Raw genomic sequence first — 15,888 nt, forward strand, 5'->3', positions numbered from 1 at the left:
ACAAAGTAGGCTACTATATCTTTTCTTACAGAATATCTCAAAACACGACCCCTGTCTTTTTGTCTTTCGGATGCATTACATTATTAAATAATAATGTTCCTCATTAAATGCAGCACACAACAAATGACACGCACAAACACAAACACTAAAACACAAATCCATTTGGACACAGCATTTCCCAGCAGAGAAGAACAGCAGGTGGTCAAACAGAGTCACACGGAGTCACGGAGATGTCCACATAATCAGATTAACATGAAAACTTCATTGATCAACGAAACATTTCCACTCATTGTCCATCAAAGTTAAAGGCAGCGTGCGGCGCGGTAGAAGTATGATTACAGTGTTCCCAGCACGTTGAGGGGGAGTAATAACTAAAGTCCATCAGGCATCCTCGGCGCTCTTCATGCCTTCCTGACTATGCGACCACTTTTCCTCCAGTCTCGTCCACCTGACCTCACGGGCTTGCTGCTAACCTGCCGTGTCCCATGGCAGACACGGGCGCTGACGGGGAGATACAGCACACGAGCATCAAAACAAGAACATGCACGCGATGCAATAATCACGCACGCACGCGCGCGCGCTTCTTTTCTTTTATTATTCTTTATTTTTATTTTTGCGCGCGCGCGCCTTTGCGCTCTAGAGCTGACGCACGCTCACCTGGTGCACCGCACGAGCGCGGCGCGTTTGTGCGGCATGGCCGCTCGTCTCCGGTACTGCACGAGTCCGCACACCAGCTCGTGGGTTATCATCACGTACAGCAGGAATATGAGCACGGCGGGGTCCATGCTTTAATACAAAAATCCGCAGTAGAGAGTGTGTTCGGCGGCGCTCTCGGGCGAAACGGGAGAAGGTTGGAGCGGTCAAAAAAAAACGCGTGGGTTGCTATTGAGAAATAAGGAAAGAGCGTGACACCGTGTGTTAGGTGGTCGGGGCATGCTCAGACTGCGATTCAGTTCTGAAAACAGTAGCCTAAACAGGAACGACCTCCTATCTTTTCGTTTTTTAAACCCACTGCAGACTAGATCATCATATATTCTGAGCACTGTCGCCGCCATCCTAATGATGTCCCAGACAAATGGACCGGGAGGATGTTGCCGTGGAGACAATGCCGTTGCTAGGGCATCATTCCCTTAATGTTTTACCATCGTCTGTTTGAAGTAAAAGCTTACAAAACATTTGCATGTAATATTTAACTATATTTGCACCATATATTCAAAAATCACAGCATATGGAAGGCTGATTTACAATCAACTTTATTTTAGTGAAAGACAAGTTTCAGCAGAGAGCTCATTAAAACTTCACAAGTGACGTGAATCCTCAAAACCTTCGGAAATATTTAATTTCAAAATTACATTTACAAATAAATTTTACAAATTTATTTCAAAATAAATTTACAAGATTTATAATGGATTCTGCGTGTCTCCTTCCAAACGTGTCTCTTTTCACACCATCAACACCATCACTCATAGGTTTCTTAAAGGTGCATCATGTAAGACTTTTAACTCAGAAACTGGGAATATGGATCACACTAAGACCTTAATTAATAAGACATTTAACTTATGTGATTAACAATATCTCACCCAGAAATATCCAGTTAAAATGTGGTGTGTGTGTGTGTGTGTATATATATATATATATGTGTGTAATATAAATATAGGCCTATACACACACACACACAGACACACTGCAGAAAGGAAAGACTTCTCCCGTTCTCCGAATGTTGTAGTGTTCTTCTCTCCAACGTGTCTCCTACAGAATGCTCCACAGACATGACATTACGTGAAGATCACAGTCACTATGACAACCTAGGGCACTCTTTGTTCCTGCTCCTGCTCCTGCAAAACAGAATGTGAACGTCGTTAGTCACGCAGCAGACATGCTCAGACGTCTGTGATGTACAGCAGAATACTTCAACACAGCTTTATCTGTGTAGTCCTGCATCTCATCACAAAAGTGTCTGAACAAATAACACGACAGCAAGACACACATGTCAAGCAAGGGCAGCCACATTGCAAATTAACAATGTACAGACGGTAAACTCTCAAGGATTACTTAATTCTATTTCACCGATTTTCATAGGCACATTGTCATTAGAGTTCGAGTTAAACGCATATGTACGACCTCAATGATGGGGTCCTTCCCATAAGCCCCGCCATGCTCCTTCCGTCTCAGGTAGAATACTAGGAGTCCAGACAGCGTCACAACCAGGACGACAGTCACTATGACAGCGGCAGTGATCACAGCGGTGTTGTCCGGCGATGGCGTTGCTGAATGAGCAAAGGTGTTCATTTCAAGACTGGAAGTCACGGGTATGTTTGCCTGTGTGCTTTTGGTAGTTACATCTTTTTACTGGGTGTGATGGGCACATGTGTTAGAGTTGTGGAGCAGTTGAAGTCAGTAAAAAGCTGAAGTCTCACGTGTCTGGTCTGTGTGTTCACCAGCACAGTTGACTCCCACTGTGTAGCCCAGATCATCCAGGGCAAGAACACCCTTCACTCCTTTAAGCCCTTCAAACACAATCTTGTACACACACACACACACACACACACACACACACACACACACACACACACACACGCTTTCAACTTAAAACAAACTACACTAATTGTTCCAAACACAAGTTAATTATGACTGACAGGTTAGATGTTTTAGGGATAAAAACATTATTATTATTTAAAATAAACATATGCAGCTCTGTTGTGTCACAAACCCACGCAAACATTTCATTCAAAAACACAAACAGAATTTCAGCACGATAACTCTGTGGCACCAGGCGTCAGGGGAACCGTCTCTCACCTGGTACTCCCTCTCGGAGGTGATGTTGGTGTGGAAGTGCGTCCAGCTTTCCCCAACGTCCGTCAGACTTAGTAGCTCCTCTCTGAACCCTTCACCCAGACTCCACACGGTCAGCCTGCTGTCACCTACAGAGGGAGAAGAACACTGCTACTGCTCACAGGCTCTTAAGCCGTTAGGTTTACCTGAGAGCACAACACTTTATTATTGTTATTTTACAATGGATTACTAGCATTATTGAACTCACATACACAATTAATGCAAAATAGTCCATGGATAATTGAAGAGACTGCATTAAGGTCAAATGAAAATGAAAATCTAAAATATAATGCGGCTTACTGGCAACAGACTGATATGACCAGAACTGTAAACAGGTGCCTTTGGTTGGGGGCAGGTGAGGACTGAGCAGCCAGGCATTTTGACCAGCAGTGTCTCGTGGAGAGGACGGAAGGAACAGGAAGTGACCTAACAAGAGGAACAAGAATCAAATACGCCTCTTAGAACTAAGTACAGCATGTTTTAGATTATAATAATAAATTAGATTATTAGATTATATAATAATAAAAGTATCGACAGGAATGTAACTATTATGATGCAAACAGTAGTACAATGTTACAAAAGTAACCAAGGTAACCATTAAAAAACAAGAAAAAGAAAAAAAAAAAGCCCAAGTGACCGTTCTTGCTTCCGAGCGTGTGGTCATATTGTGGTGTGGGGTAGTGCGTTTCACTCAGCACGTTGCTGAGCTCCCAGTCTAAGCGGTCCAGAGTGTGGCGTTGAGTGTTGCTCCAGCCACACAACCCTCGCTCCAGATCACACACTTCATCTGAAAATGTTTACACAAAGAAACCTAAATGTTGAAATACTTAACATTGCATTTGAAGTGGTTGCCCTTTCATTCAGTGTTCAGAAATATTACTTTCCGAATGAATTATAAACACACCTGTAGCAGGACAGCTGTGGGCTGAGAAGGTGATGTCATCAACAGCAATGTAAGTGTTTATGCCTCCTGCTCCCTCCACCTCGAACTCCAGCTAGTAGATAAACCCCACCCACACAGTTAGGGTTAGACTCCACCCACTCACACAGTTAGGGTTAGACCACACCCACCCACACAGTTAGGGTTAGATTCCACCCACTCACACAGTTAGGGTTAGACCCCACCCACTCACACAATTAGGGTTAGACCACACCCACCCACACAGTTAGGGTTAGGCCCCACCCATCCACATAGTTTGGGTTAGACCCCACCCACCCACACATTTAGGGTTAGATTCCACCCACTCACACAGTTAGGGTTAGACCCCACCCATCCACACAGTTAGGGTTAGACCCCACCCACCCACACAGTTAGGGTTATACCCCACCCATCCACACAGTTAGGGTTATACCACACCCACCCACACAGTTAGGGTTATACCACACCCACCCACACAGTTAGGGTTATACCACACCCACCCACACAGTTAGGGTTAGACCCCACCCACTCACACAGTTAGGGTTATACCACACCCACCCACACAGTTAGGGTTATACCACACCCACTCACACAGTTAGGGTTAGACCCCACCCACTCACACAGTTAGGGTTATACCACACCCACCCACACAGTTAGGGTTATACCCCACCCATCCACACAGTTAGGGTTAGACCCCACCCACTCACACAGTTAGGGTTATACCACACCTACCCACACAGTTAGGGTTATACCACACCTACCCACACAGTTAGGGTTATACCACACCTACCCACACAGTTAGGGTTATACCACACCCACTCACACAGTTAGGGTTATACCACACCCACCCACACAGTTAGGGTTATACCACACCCATCCACACAGTTAGGGTTAGACCCCACCCACTCACACAGTTAGGGTTATACCCCATCCACACAGTTAGGGTTATACCCCACCCACCCACACAGTTAGGGTTATACCACACCCATCCACACAGTTAGGGTTATACCACACCCATCCACACAGTTAGGGTTAGACCCCACCCACTCACACAGTTAGGGTTATACCACACCTACCCACACAGTTAGGGTTATACCACACCTACCCACACAGTTAGGGTTATACCACACCTACCCACAGTTAGGGTTATACCACACCCACCCACAAAGTTAGGGTTATACCACACCCACCCACACAGTTAGGGTTATACCACACCCACCCACACAGTTAGGGTTATACCATACCTACCCACACAGTTAGGGTTATACCACACCCACCCACACAGTTAGGGTTATACCCCACCCACTCACACAGTTAGGGTTAGACTCCACCCACCCACACAGTTCACATGGCACCCCCGACATGCACGGCATCCTGAAGCTGAAAAGGTTTCCTGTGGCAGTAAAGGTCCTATTTCAGTGACAGGTTATATGTTTTGTAAATGGGAGATTGTCTGTATGTCTCAGGCGCTGATGAAGGTGCTACCTGCCAGTTTCCATGGTGGAAGACATTGCCCATGGCCAGGAGCCAAACGGACCCCAGACCCACACTGTTGGAGAACAACAGGATCTTCATCCCGTTCACAGGCTTGGCGTACACACGCAGAGTGCCTGCACCATGTGTATATATAGAAACACACACACACACACACATGCACACGCACACACACAGACAAGCTGTTAAGGAGAGTGCCGCTGTACCATGAAGCTTGTTATGCATGTGCGTTTATACTGTTTAACCTGGGTTTTGACCACCGGTGTGGTACCAGAAGTGGACACATTCGGTGTGAACTTCGCTCCGGTGTAGAGGTGAGGTCAGGGTCATCACGCTGCCCCGAGGAAGAACGTCCTCACCGCTGTGAGCTAGCATGTAGGACCCTGAGAGGGCATGAAAAACTCTCTCATTGTGCTCCAATATCAAACATAATGGCACAGAGATCACGACCTCAAAAATCCGCCATGTCTCACTTGTATTTCAGTTCTTTCCTAATTTCTACGCATGTTTGTCAAGAAAAAATGCAAATAAAATGAATAAAGATCCCGCTCTTCCTCACCCATCTCCGTCTGGAGGCTGTGGTCGGTCTTCGGACCGATTCTGGCAGAAAGCCCGGTCTGATGCAGCCACAGAGCAGCTCCGCTCCTACTGTAACCGCACAGCTGGCCTTCGAACGAACACAGTGAGGGCAGAGAACACGGCCCCTCCACAAATTCCACATCATCTATAACCACCTGACCATCAAAGCCCAAACGTACTGCCTCAAACACCAACTGGGAGATACAGAGGGAATAAGAAGGGGGGAAATGGAAAGTGAATTAAATTATTAGACATATATATATTTATATATCGGGGGGGGGGGGGGGGGGTCCTGCTGACATCACTCAAACAATGTGTGGGACCCCCCCAAAGTGGAAATGAAACGCCACTGATTAAATGAATATATTACATGTACATTTAGTAAATGAGCTACACATACTCAGCTCGTATGTTTCTGTGTGGTTTTGAAAGTCCTGCCTGTACCTGGTAGATGGTGAGTTGTGGGGGAACAGGACAGTGTCCTTCATGCCAGAGATTTCCATGGGCCCCCCCACGAGTCCATAACAGTACCTCTGAGCCATCGACATAGAGAACCTTAACATTCAGCACACCTGCAAGGGTTGCACATAGAGAACCTTAACATTCAGCACACCTGCAAGGGTTGCACATTTCCACAGCGTTTCCCTTAGTCATGAAGGTCTGAATCCCGAGTGTGAAATACTGATCTCGAGTCTTAAACGACCCCTGCATGCACACTTAAATTTACAAAGCAAGGTTAAACATTAAGGATTTGGATCATTAAGGATCCCCCATGCTCCCCCCCCCCCCCCCCCCCCCCCCCCCCCATGTAAATCACATTAAGGATTTGCTTTAAAGACCCAGATGTAGGCTAGCGGTGATTTAACAACTCCATGGGGCTCATTCTCCCTCTGCCTCGTACCTGTTTGGGGGCCGTAGAGTTTATAGAAGAAGGTCAGGCAGTGTTGGGCCGGCGAATTCTGATGGAATGAGAGGAGACGACCAGAAAGACCCCGCAGGGCTGTGTCCCACATATTCACCACTAGACTCCTACCTGGGGAAGGACATTTCTTACACACTACACAGAGCGTGGGCGAAGGGTGCTGAAAAATCTTACTCAAGGGGATGCACCCGTAAGTGTCCCATAAGAGTAGCAAGACAATCCTTAAAATATTGGATCAAAGCCAACGCTTAACATTTACAGTACAGTTATCACCAGACAACAGGCATCGTGCTTTATCTTAGAAATGTTTTCAAAGCTGAGTATTGTAGAGGTGGTTTAGTACCAGAGCCAGTAGTGTGGTCTGTCCCGTTCACTATCCTCCAGTCATAGTTGTCTGTTTGATCCTGGTACCAACCACATACGTCTTTCTCAAAGTCACATGACAGCTCTGATTAAAGAATAAAGTGACAAAATAATTAAAACTTTTATAATGCCCGCCAAACGAAAACATAATGTTCTCAGATCAGATCAGATTATAGATCATATACTGAGATATCATGTAGATATATTTTAAGAAGGTGTAGCCCCTGTTGTATTTAATTATAAGTATAAAATGTACATAATTTTATTGTAAGACACTCATGAGAGCGTTTCTTTAGATTCAAGATGTTTTGCCCCAGTAGACACCCAAACTGTACAGACACCCAAACTGTTCTTACCATCAGAAGTGGAGGGGATATAGCTTGGGTGGCAGTTGACATAATAAACATCCTTTACTGCTATTTTTACATCTGGGCCAAGCTTTTGAGCACGAGCTCTGAACTCCAGCTTCCAAAGGAAATAAGAGACAGGAAATTTTACACTGTTTATCTGGATGATACGTCTGCATGCGACACAAAGGTGTGGCAGCGCGTGAGTCTGGACTTTCTTAATTCTCCAGAAGGAAGGAAGAAGTCGTCGAATGAAAAGCAGAATGTAGAACAGGAAACACAAACGTGTGCGCTGGGCAGGAGAGCGTGAGTGTGTCGATGCAGCAGAGCATCTGACGGGCGTTCCTGTGGGCTTAAGTCAGACGAACGCCATTCAGAAACGAGACAGGTGCATTGTAGTGCTGTCAGGTGACTGGTGAGGGAGGTGTGGTGTGTGCGTGAGACCATGGAGATGTCTCTCAGGCTGGGTGCTTGTAAAGTATACAGAAAAGTTTGAGCAAAACGTTTAGAGTGAAAAAGGTTTGGTAACAGCTTTAAACACATTAACACAAACAATTAAAACCTGAAGAACAGGCCTCCATCATCAAGTCATAAGGACATAACCTTTGATGCAAGACATCAATAAGATGTTAAAGCTAAGTTAAGGGCTAATATCTCTTTATAAGAAATAAAAGAATTCATGAGAGCATGACGGCTGCTGGCGGAAATGAAATTGTGTTCTTTAGGACCTGGAAGCGATGATCTCTGGCTCCGATATAGACCTCCTCCTTTATCCAGAATGCAGGGTCCTGACCTGTCCTCCCACTGAACTCCCATAACCGGGGTAGAAAGCCCAACACGCTGTCTACTACAGCTACGGACACATCACCTAGAGACAGAGAGAACACCAGAGGTTCAGTGGACCTCCTTATAAGGCAGATAACACTGTTATGCTGAACAACGGGCCCTGTGGTGAAGAAACTGTATCACAGACTTCAGTGGTGAATATTTAGCTCCGAGTGCCTGTGTGCAATGTACTGTACTATTACGATGTTTGGCACTGCATACCTGTCACTGTACAGTGTTGTCCTAGTGTTGGACACAGGGCACCTGTGTGTGGGTTACTGTATTATCCTAGTGTTGGACACAGGGCACCTGTGTGTGGGTTACTGTATTATCCTAGTGTTGGACACAGGACACCTGTGTGTTGGTTCTGTGTTGTCCTATTGTTGGACAAAGGGCACCTGTGTGTGGGTTACTATATTGTCCTAGTGTTGGACACAGGGCACCTGTGTGTGTGTTACTGTATTGTCCTAGTGTTGGACACAGGACACCTGTGTGTGGGTTACTATATTGTCCTAGTGTGTGACACAGGGCACCTGTGTGGGTTACTGTATTATCCTAGTGTTGGACACATTACACCTGTGTGTGGGTTACTGTATTGTCCTAGTGTTGGACACATTACACCTGTATGTGGGTTCTATGTTGTCCTAGTGTTGGACACAGGGCACCTGTGTGGGTTACTGTATTATCCTAGTGTTGGACACATTACACCTGTGTGTGGGTTACTGTATTGTCCTAGTGTTGGACACAGGGCACCTGTGTGGGTTACTGTATTGTCCTAGTGTTGGACACAGGACACCTGTGTGTGGGTTACTGTATTGTCCTAGTGTTGGACACAGGGCACCTGTGTGTGGGTTACTGTATTGTCCTAGTGTAGGATACAGGGCACCTGTGTGTGGGTTACTGTATTTTCCTAGTGTTGGACACAGGGCACCTGTGTGTGGGTTACTGTATTGTCCTAGTGTTGGACACAGGGCACCTGTGTGTGGGTTACTGTATTGTCCTAGTGTAGGACACAGGGCACCTGTGTGTGGGTTACTGTATTGTCCTAGTGTTGGACACTGGGCATCTGTGTGTGGGTTACTGTATTATCCTAGTGTTGGACTCAGGGTACCTGTGTGTGGGTTACTGTATTGTCCTAGTGTAGGACACAGTACCTGTGTGGGGGTTACTGTATTGTCTTAGTGTAGGACGCAGTGTACCTGTGTGTGGGTTACTGTATTGTCCTAGTGTAGGACGCAGTGTACCTGTGTGTGGGTGACTGTATTGTCCTAGTGTAGGACGCAGTGTACCTGTGTGTGGGTTACTGTATTGTCCTAGTGTAGGACGCAGTGTACCTGTGTGTGGGTTACTGTATTGTCCTAGTGTTGGACACAGGGTACCTGTGTGTGGGTTGCTGCCCGTGAGCCTATAGGAGAAGTGCAGGGTACAGGCAGGACCGGAGGGGCCCAGGAAGGGTGTGCGGACCTGGGCTTCAGTGAGCTGCTGACCAGGAGCTTCCGTCACATACAAAAACACCTCTGCCAACACACACACACACACACACACACACACACACACACATTAATAAATACTGTATCTACACTATCCATCAGTCAGACGTGTGCCTCCAGGCCCTGGGTGAGCCCGTACCTGCAGAGGCGTTATTAAGGTCACGTTTTAGCTCCCAGCTTTGACTTCCTACACTAGCGTCTGTCCACCCTTCACTCCCTCGCTCGTGTGAGAAGTCCCCTTCAGGAATAAACACAACACAAATCCCATACACATCACATTCAAAACACCTCCACCACCAACAGGCAACAATCATTTCAACAACCTGAAAATAACAACGTGCAGCACAAACGTCTTTATTAAACATCTTTATTTGTTTTATTTATTGGTGCCTTTTTAGCATATTATTAATGCTTAAAAACACACAAACACCCCCCCCCCTCCCCCCCCAACTCACCACACTGTGCCTCGTCCTCAGCATTGACACAGTCCTCCTGGAAGTCACATATCTTGCTGTTCTCTGTGCAGGGGTGTGTGGGCGGCCTGGGGAACGAAGGCTGGGGCATGGACTCTGATAGCAAAGAGATTAAACAGACCTGAATGGACAGCAGTGAGACAGCAGTGAGACAGCAGTGAGACAAAGGCGTGCCCCCAACGGGCGATAATACGGAAGCATGAGATGACTGTTGACACTGGATTCTGGACCTTGAGGATAAGCTATATGCTTAGGGTCAATTTGGCAAGACTAAACTAATTGTTTATGTCTGGTAGGGGTCACAGTTTAGCACGTCTCACTTCCCGCCAGTACAGACGAGTTCGAGTCAGGGCTTTGGAGTGAATTTGTGTCACTTGTTAATGTTCAGTACAACAGTCACATTTGCATGTTCAACCCACGTGAGGTTAAAGAAAGTGGGAGAAGCTGACCATTGGACAAGCGACACTCTGGGGACAGAATGATGTCATCCACTGCAACGCCTCCATATGCCTGGTCCCTAGTGGCAGCAACTATCAGTATCTGCAGGAAAGAGGGAGAAAGGGACAGGGTAGGGCAGGGTAGGGTAAGACAGGGTAGGTTAGGGTAGGGTAAAGCAGGGTAGGGCAGGGTAGAGTAGCGTATGACAGGGTAGGGCAGGTAGGGTAAAGCCGGGCAGGACAGGGTAGGTTAAGGTAGGGTAAAGCAGGGTAGGGTAAAGCAGGGTAGGGCAGGGTAGGACAGGGTAGGGTAAAGCAGGGCAGGGTAGGGCAGGGTAAGTTAGGGTAGGGTAAAGCAGGGTAGGGCAGGGCAGGGTAGGGCAGGGTAGGACAGGGTAGGGTAAAGAAGGGTAGGGTAGGGCAGGGTAGGGCAGGGTAGGACAGGGTAGGGTAAAGAAGGGTAGGGTAGGGCAGGGTAGGACAGGGTAGGGTAAAGCAGGGTAGGGTAGGGCAGGGTAGGACAGGGTAGGGTAAAGCAGGGTAGGGTAGGGCAGGGTAGGACAGGGTAGGGTAAAGCAGGGTAGGGCAGGGCAGGGTAGGGCAGGGTAGGTCAGGGTAGGGTAAAGCAGGGTAGGGCAGGGCAGGGTAGGACAGGGTAGGGTAAAGCAGGGTAGGGTAGGGCAGGGTAGGTCAGGGTAGGGTAAAGCAGGGTAGGGTAGGGCAGGGTAGGACAGGGTAGGGTAAAGCAGGGTAGGGTAGGGCAGGGTAGGACAGGGTAGGGTAAAGCAGGGTAGGGCAGGGCAGGGCAGGGTAGGTTAGGGTAGGGTAAAGCAGGGTAGGGCAGGGCAGGGTAGGGCAGGGTAGGTCAGGGTAGGGTAAAGCAGGGTAGGGCAGGGCAGGGTAGGGTAGGACAGGGTAGGGTAGGGTAAAGCAGGGTAGGACAGGGTAGGGTAAAGCAGGGTAGGGTAGTTTTTCATGACTGTAGAACCCCTACACCAGGTATCACCAAATGGCGGACCGCGGTCCGGATCCGGACCCGAACGCCGTCCTGTCCGGACCCAATCACATTCCTGATTAACTGGATACAGACCAAAATGCCAAAAAAATGTAACGGGAGACTATATTTTAAACCGGAGAATTTACGTGTTACGTTCACCACCCATTTGAGTGTTACGTTCGCCGCCCCCCCCCCCCCCCCCCCCCCCCCAACAACTTTCGTTCGCGCCCCCCCCCCCCCCCCCCCCCCCCCCGCTCAACAACTTTCGTTCGCCACTGCGGACCCGGACCTAAGGTCTGAGCTATCTGCCAAAAATGGACCGCGGAAAGATTTAATTGATTATCCCTGCCCTACACCAAACCACCAAGAGTCTTTCTTGACATGTACTGTCTGGTTTAATGATGAGGCAACATACCTGAAATGTGCTGTTGATGACAAACTCTACCTCCGCCTTGACCCACAGATCTCCCAGAGATCCCCCGCGCTCCCACACTGGGTAGATCGCCTTCTCCGCCACCAGCACCGACAGACCCCCAGCCACCTTGCCAAACTGGTGTGTGTACATCACCATCTGTCAACAAGAAACACCAGCTGCTAAGGAGCCTGCAGAGGTAACAGTCCAGGTGGGGATATTTTATGCACGTTACAACAGGAACCTCTGCTGGTAGCCAGAATATCATGTTTGCACACCTGACAATGACTTCCAGGATAAATCGCAGCACAATTACTTTGCACTGGCAAGGTAATGTAAGAAAACAACTGTGTATATCTCTGCAAAATAATCAGAGCATGGTAATATTAACAAACCCACGCGACACGGATGTGTACTATTGGTCGGTGCCAGACGAGGGCTTTGGAAAGATGCCCAATCAGCCTTCAGCCCAGCTTTCTTCGTAACATACAGGAAATGGCCTGTAAAATCATGGCTATATTTTAGTACCGAATAACCTTAATGTTTTTTATTGTGAAATGGCTATTCGTTCATACTGCATTCACTCACCACAAGCCTAGTGATTGCTTTGCAAATACCTGAAATGGAATTGGTGGTGTGGTCTCTCCCAGGTCCTCTCAGAGGGTCAGATGATGATATATTCATCTGAGTGGTCCTCATCCACTTTAGTGGTGAGAGTGATCTCAAGTCCCAACTACACAGGCCATCTTCAAAGTCACAGCTCATGTGCTGTCCTGCAAGACCCCAACAAGGCATTTCACATGAAGACATTAATACTGAAAATATAATCGTTACATGCAGAGAGAAGTTACTCCAAGCGTGCTGGAATTACACTCGGCAGGGCGCCAGATCTGATGTTCTCTGAAGCCAAACAGAAGTGGCTCCTAAGCAGAACACCCTCCACAGTCGCAGTGCTCACTGTGGGTCACTCACTGTGGGTCACTCACCGCAGTTCTTTTCATCCGTGCCATCACCGCAGTCGTCCGTACTGTCACACACCGCCCGGTGCTCCACGCAGCCGCCGCGTTCGCACTGCAAATAACCCAGGCCACACCCTCCACCGTCTGGACCAATGAGAGAGCCAGAGTTGAGCACAGTTCCGTTTACTCCCAGAAACGAAGCCGAGCGCTTTGGGACTCAGAACCACGCGTGCTTACCTGGCAGGGCACAGTCCAGAAACTCCAGGTGGTCGACGGCCACGTCCCCTCTTCTCCCGTCTTGGCGGAGCGAGTGAAGCCGAATGTGAAAGGGGCCGGGAACACGTCCCAGGAAGATGGTGTCCTCCCTCCATGCACGAACACTCCAACCCTCTGGTCTCCACACCACCGCCTCCTGGCCGTCAGGCCTCCACACTGACCCCCAGAGAGAGCTGTTCCCTAGTCCTGTGTAACCTGGGACACGCACAGACGCAACAGTAGTGTGATTCAGACTGATGACAAATCTGTTGAATCAGATGGCGTGGTTGAAGTGGGGGGGGGGGACATGTGAGCACCTGAGTCCCACATGAAGTAGTGGAGTCGAAGGCGGCAGGTCGGAGACGTCCCGCTAATCAAAGGAGACATCAGGACAGCGCTGCTGGGAGACGCTGTACTCACTGCTGTCACCGCCATAAACCAGCCTGCACACAGCAGAGAAACATCACACACACTCTGGTGGAAAGGCACGCCGGCTCACGTCGGGATTCCTCCTCAACAACCCCAAATCCACCTTAAAAAGATTATACCACCTTAAAAAAAAAACGAGTTCAGAAAATACTAGTCTAAGGTGCTGTGTGATGCGCGTACCTGTGGAGGTGCCGACGGTGTAGTCAGAGGAGGGTCCACTCTCTGGGAGGGGATCTCCCCTCTGACGCCTCTCCCAGGTGTAGCTGGGATCAGGTGACCCGTTTGCCCAGCCGCACAATCCAGCTTCTTCAAAGTCACACAGGAAGTCACTCCCTCGGTAACCTGTCTCACGGCAGCGGGGCACAAACAGGGTTGGAGATGCGTCTGCGTGTGTGCAACGCAGTGGCCAGGACTGCCGTATCTGAAATGACTATCAGACGCGTCTGTATCTCACCGCAGTCATGCTCATCACTGCAGTCAGTGCAGTCACACACAAAGTCACATGTTGGTCCTGCGCACACGCTTGTCTCCAAGGTAACGGCTGCACGTGTAAGCATTTGAGAACAAATCATGAACGTGGTGGTGCATAACCCCTGATGTCACTCAAAGTATTTTATTAAGGTAAGACAATTTATACTGTATCACAAATCACCTCATCACATTAACATAAGTGATGACAACGCTAAAACTAAATTACAGTGATATTTTTGTAGTTCAATTAAAACAATTACTTTCAATGAATGCTAGAGATACATTTAAAGAGGTGATGGTATCTTTCTGCTAGTCCAAAGAGTTCATGGTCAGTACGAGTATGAGTATAAAATATGTGTTCTTGCTACATGTTTGTATTCAACTGTGTTCTTAAGTCACACAAGAAACTGGTAAATTGTTTACTATAAGAATACAAAGCAAACCCAAGAACCAAGCACAGCTAGGTTTTTAAAGAGACTTAGTTTACAGATTGAACAGCATGTTCATTTTTAAATTATTCCATTTGTGATATCCAAACATGCATAGTGACCACAGAGACCAAAGCTGAAGACTTTCAGTTGGACAATTTCTTTTAAAAGAAGCTAAGCAACCCTGTTGGATTTTGACAGTGGGCCAAAATTAGTTTTAGTTCTCTACTAAAAGTACAGTGTGTGTCATTAGGTTTACATCTTAAGTCTCAAAGATCACATCGAGCACACTGAACCTGGGAAAAGCTCCAGGCAAAGGTCTCTAATACAAGAGACCGGCAGATATCACTAGAACAAAGGCAGATATGCATATATATATTATAACCTACAGATAAGCACCAGACTGCAGGATTTAGCAGCATAACACAATGTATTGATGCTCAGTATTAACCATCTGAGTGAAAATACAAAACTTCTGTATTGTATTTTTATCTGTACTCTTGTTCTTACTCATATATATCCAACATAAATGGCTCAATGTAAAGTCGATTTATATCAATATAAATATCAAAGAACACAAACGAGCACCACACAGAAGATCAAATCTCACCCCACTGGACAGTCAACAGTAGGGTCAGGAGAAGATCAACTTCCCTCTTCATCTCAGCATGCAGGAGATCGGAGATGATCTGAGTACACGGTGGGTAAGCTTAATCTCCCCTTCCAGCTCCTCCACTGAGATAACACCTGGACTTGACACCCTCATGTACTCAGGTGCCCTGCTTAACCTGCCATAAACTGCAATATCTCCAGCTACAAAAAACAAAACCCATCAAGGCAACACTTGTTGTTCAGACGACCCATAGTGTAACTATCACCGCCAAATGAAACAAAATAAATTGCTATTGGGACGAAGGTGCCATTGCAGTTTTCATCAGAATCTAACTGGGGTCAGGGTTTCACACTTACTGCCTTTGTAGAAAAGTGGAAAATATAGACTAGGGATAAAGAATGAGATATGGATAGAAAATGTTTATTTAAACATTTACTTACCTTAATATGTTACATAGGGATTCTATCACAATGCTAATGTTTTATTGTAACACAGGTTTGATTTTATATTTTGGTGTATAGCCACAGGTTGTGTGACCTATTTTGAAAAAATAAAACCTTTAACACAAAAGTCTTCATTCATTACTGCACACCAAGGACCTTGTTTTACCTGCCATGAGCAGGTCAGTTCTATAAAGCAAAGC

The 15,888-nt window shown here is 47.2% G+C and overlaps 1 protein-coding gene across 1 annotated transcript; it reads right to left on the bottom strand.

Moving 5' to 3' along the window:
- Positions 1 to 1,237: 1,237 nt before the first annotated feature.
- mamdc4 (MAM domain containing 4) lies at positions 1,238 to 15,845 on the bottom strand. The gene is made up of 28 exons (XM_076980386.1): positions 15,243 to 15,845; positions 14,188 to 14,274; positions 13,914 to 14,075; positions 13,622 to 13,747; positions 13,287 to 13,520; positions 13,077 to 13,193; positions 12,708 to 12,863; positions 12,490 to 12,590; positions 12,094 to 12,249; positions 10,694 to 10,784; positions 10,227 to 10,340; positions 9,911 to 10,009; positions 9,661 to 9,798; positions 8,185 to 8,324; positions 7,466 to 7,574; positions 7,090 to 7,194; positions 6,726 to 6,857; positions 6,269 to 6,396; positions 5,805 to 6,018; positions 5,491 to 5,628; positions 5,237 to 5,361; positions 3,737 to 3,827; positions 3,470 to 3,619; positions 3,133 to 3,258; positions 2,797 to 2,921; positions 2,418 to 2,520; positions 2,122 to 2,267; positions 1,238 to 1,835 (listed from the first exon to the last, which is right to left on the bottom strand). Exons 1-28 carry the CDS (start codon positions 15,292 to 15,294, stop codon positions 1,806 to 1,808), a joined length of 3,495 nt encoding a protein of 1,164 aa, XP_076836501.1. The 5' UTR covers positions 15,295 to 15,845; the 3' UTR covers positions 1,238 to 1,805.
- Between the last annotated feature and the right edge of the window lie 43 nt (positions 15,846 to 15,888).

Source organism: Brachyhypopomus gauderio, chromosome 18 (genome assembly GCF_052324685.1).
Source record: "Brachyhypopomus gauderio isolate BG-103 chromosome 18, BGAUD_0.2, whole genome shotgun sequence".
NCBI classification, from domain to species: Eukaryota; Metazoa; Chordata; class Actinopteri; order Gymnotiformes; family Hypopomidae; genus Brachyhypopomus; species Brachyhypopomus gauderio.